The 4460-nt window shown below is 34.8% G+C and overlaps 1 protein-coding gene across 1 annotated transcript; it reads right to left on the reverse strand.

Moving 5' to 3' along the window:
- Positions 1–1382: 1382 nt before the first annotated feature.
- LOC105775075 (protein MIZU-KUSSEI 1) lies at positions 1383–2597 on the reverse strand. Its single transcript, XM_012597614.2, has one exon. It carries the CDS (start codon positions 2343–2345, stop codon positions 1590–1592), a length of 756 nt encoding a protein of 251 aa, XP_012453068.1. The 5' UTR covers positions 2346–2597; the 3' UTR covers positions 1383–1589.
- Between the last annotated feature and the right edge of the window lie 1863 nt (positions 2598–4460).

The raw sequence follows: 4460 nt of genomic DNA on the forward strand, positions 1-4460 counted from the left end.
TCCATGATTTCGTCGAAAAAGATTCTTTTTTGCCTCTAAATTTTGATTTTTTCAGTTTAAAATTGAATTTTGAAACATTCAAATCATTATTTTCCTTATTTATTTGAAGTAAACACGATTTTTTTCTGAAATTGTTGTATTATTTTTTCGATTTGACACATGTATGGAATAGATCCGATAAATCATTAGAACGTAAGTAATATAATTAAGATAATAACAATATTTTTATAATATGTTAGTTAATTAGTTTAGCTTAGTTGGTTAAGATGCTTGCTTTTTCCCTTAGTACATTGGTTCAAATCTTGTTGGTAATAATTTTGAATCTTTTTGTACTTGCATTTATTTTTTAATCAATTAACTCTTCAATATTACATTAATATATATTATTAGTATAATAGTATAGACGGATTGACAATTTGAGCTACAATATTATGAATATTAACTACAAAAGATAATTTGAGCTACATATTACAGTAATACATTAATATGTATTATTAGGGGCAAAATACCAAAAAAAAAGGGGGGGAAATTACACATAAAAGCCCTATTTTTTAAAATTTACTGAAATAGACCGGTATTTTATTATTTACGAAATGGGTCATTTTCCCCGAAATCGCGTCCACGTCGGACGATGTCGGGGGCGTGTCGACAAATCAGCGTCCTCGTAGGCGCGATTTGTGTCCACGTAAGCAAATCGCTACCGACGTGGGCGCAATTTCTTGACACGTCCCCGACATCGCTAACGACGTGACACATTCAGGAAAATGGCCCATTCCGGTAAATAATAAAATACCGGGCCCATTTCGGTAAATTTTAAAAAAAAATAGGGCTTTTTTTGGTATTTTGCCCGTTATTTTCAAGCTTTCTCAACAACAGAAAAAGACAAATAAAAATGAGAGAGAAGAGATTGAAGTGGAAATTGAAAAGAGTAGAAATAAATAAACATTAGAGATAAGAGAGTGAAAGAAGAAAATAAAAATGAGAGAGTAAAATGAAAAGAGATGAGAAATATGGGGGGTGGGGAGGAGAAACCAAAAACTTTTTCCAACAATTTAATCATTTTTACTATTTAGCAAATAATTTTCTTTCCCAACAAAAGTATAAAATCATTGTTTAATTCCCATCTAAAGAAGCCATCGTTGCAAAATAGAGCATTAAAGTGTCCCGTGCATGGACTACAAAACTTATTCAACTTTATATGTTGACGAGTGGTAGAGAAGGGTGTAAGTGAAGTTTGAGGGGCTTCACATATTCGGGAGATTCAAAAACACCCCATGCATGCACTGCTACTTACGCCTAACGTACCATTTAGATTTTGACTTAATTTGTAATTCCGCTCTTTATGAAACTAAATTAAAAAAAAATGAAAACAAAATCCCTGTTAAAAATAATACCAATCAATAAATCAATCAATTTAAATAGACTGGTTTCCACCAAACTTTATCTAAACATCCCTATGCAACCCTTTTTCCTTTTTTGGGCTTCATCTACCACGAAAGAATGATATTCATATAATCCAACAAATGTTAGCAATGCTAATGAAATGAAAACTTTGATAAAGTCCATCACTGGCGGGCGCCATTTTTTTATCACATCCTGACGAGAAATATACAGAGATCAGGACCAGTATTTCCATCGGGGCTCAACATGTAAAGGGTCTCGCAATCCTTGGAGCCAACGACTCGATCGAAAAAGGCTCTAATATAGGCCAACTCTCCATCAACACCCTCAGTTTCAGAATTCCCTGGCAAAACCCCAGCCCCCATTGAAACCGCCTTGAGAAGCTCCATAACGTGCAAATCCTCTGCCGTCGCCTCTCTTTTAACCCCGTGGCCTGTCTTTTTCCCGTTGCAAAACATCGTCCACAAAGGCTCATCGAATAGCTTAACTTGCTCTTTCCCACATCGTTTTTCACATTCTAAAGCGATTCTCACCATGCCCGCGCTGAGTTCCTTTTGTAACACGTTGGTTTGCAACGAAAACTCAATGACTAAAGAAGGGAGACACTTGGGGCTCTCTTGAATCGAAAGGCTAACTTTGCCTTTACGATACCCGAACAAAGTTCCGGTGACTCGAATCCCCGAGATGCTGATGTGAGAGTCGGTCTGTAAACCAGGGCTGGTGGGGAACTTGCATGCGGGAGTGATGATGGGGAAAGCCCGGAAAACGGAACGGAAAGCTCGAAGGACTTTGCGTTTTTGTTTCTTGGACTGTAATTCAGATGGTTGGATAAGGGAGAAGGGTTGTGGAGATGAAGAAGCTTTGGGGGTAGAAGGGTTGGGTGGTGGGGCAGTGGATCCGTCCCTGGAGTTGTCGTTGCCGGTGTTAGGCCTAGAGTCCGCCATTAATGGACGTTGATGAAGAACCAGGGACAAGGCAAGGCCATGGGAGAGAGTGGGAGATAGATGATGAGAGATGCAGATAGGTGGGCATGTTTCAGGTTAGGTAGGTATTGGTTTGAGGCATAGGATTTTCCATATGATTATGGTCAATTTTAGTTCCTAAGCCTCTGCCTCTTTATTAGGAACATTCAAAATATACATAATTTTTCATTTTGTTGGGTAGTTGCCATTATCATTATTCAAATTATACATATATTCAAGGTTAAATGCTGTTATTAGTCCCTGTATTTTGTTAAAGTTGTGAATTTAGTCTTGAGATTTTAATTTAGTCATTTTTAGTTTTTATTGTCGAAACCGATTTTTGAAAACAAAAATTTTGGTTGTCGACTTAAAAAACAAAAACTGGAGTCGCCACCGATCTTTTATTAAGGTGTGATCGGCTCGCCTTAAAATGATTTTGGTCTACGAAATTTGAGAAAATGAGTCCGGGAGTCAGTTACGCACGAGGAAGGATTAGCACCCTCGTGACGCCCAAAATCGGTACCAAATTGATTTTTTTTATGCCTTGGTATCGAAAATTTGAAAAGATTTTAAAAGGAAACTTTTTATTTCATGAATGAATTAAAATAATAAGACATTCTTATTTCAAAGAAATAAAACACCACACCCAGTGAGTTAGGGCACAATGTTTTTAAATCTTCAAAATACCCGAATATTGCCTTTTGCTTTTGAAAATTCTTATTTCGAGAAGAAAATGTCATGACCAGTAAGTTAGGACCCAACATTTTTGAATTCCCGAGAATAAGCTTTTATTTAAAATTTGCAAATTTATTGCAAAACAAATACTTGGCTTTCTAAATTCATCGAAAAATAACCGCAACCAGTAAGTTAGGACACGATCTTTCTCGAGAATCATGAATGCCAAATATTTTGGAAATTTATAAAATTTGATGATTTTAATGTTTCGACAAAACCAAAATATATTTTCTTTAAAAAGTATCGTAAAATGCTAATGTACCACATGAAACCAATACTTTAATTTAATTATACCTATATATGTATCGCAAAGAGTTAATATATATACATGCATACAAAAATTATGAAAAGAAAATAATAATAAAATATGTACATGTACTTATAAAATATAAATAAAAATAAGTATAAAATATTTTTAAAAACTATGAAAATAAAATAATAATGTATATATATATGTAAAATGCATGTATTTATAGAAAGTATATGTATATATATTATATATAAAAAAATGCGTGTAAGTGTATAAAAATAATAATGATGATAAAAACAATGAGTAATATAATAATAAGGATACAATGCTAATATTAACAAGATTAAAAAAACTAAAATGACAAATGAATGATTAAAACGAAAATAAAAGGAGTTTAAGGGCCGAATTTAAAGTTAGAAAACACGCAAAGAGACTAAATCAAAACGCGCACAATAAGAGGAGGACCCAAATGGAAATTAACCCATTCTCAAAACGTTGCGCAGCAGCACGGGCCAAATTGAAATAAAAATAAAATATGCTGCCCAATTTAAAAAGAAGCAAAACAGGTTTAATTGAAGCGCGTTGCAAAAAGGAGGGATCAATTGGGCAAATTTCCCTTTAAAAGTAAAATACGCGGATCCTGAAAAAACGGGTCGGGTCGGGCGGGTCGCATTTAAAACGGCGCCGTTTTTGGGCCATTGAAACAGGCCCTAAACGACGTCGTTTTATGCCTGTATAAAACCAACATCTTTTCCTAAAACATTCATTTTTTGCCATTTTCTTCAAAACAAAAACTGATGAACCCTATCTTTCTCTGCTAGGGTTCCAACTTTTAGCCGCCGCCGCCACTCCAAATTCTGATCTCGGCTTGGCCTCCGATTACGACGGAGACGGCGACGATCTGGCAACTCCGACGAAAAAAGGTAAGTTTTCTCCTCTTTTCTTTATATCTTAAGCAAAAATAAAATTAAAAAAGGAAAAAAACCGAATCACTAAGAATGATGAACCGAAAAAAATTAAAAAAATACCTTTTTTATTCCAAAAATTTCTGAATCTGTTCTTTCAATCTCTTCTTTCGATCCCCCTAATTTACATATTAAAAGTGGCCTTTT

Source organism: Gossypium raimondii, chromosome 10 (genome assembly GCF_025698545.1).
Source record: "Gossypium raimondii isolate GPD5lz chromosome 10, ASM2569854v1, whole genome shotgun sequence".
In the NCBI taxonomy this organism is placed as follows: domain Eukaryota; kingdom Viridiplantae; phylum Streptophyta; class Magnoliopsida; order Malvales; family Malvaceae; genus Gossypium; species Gossypium raimondii.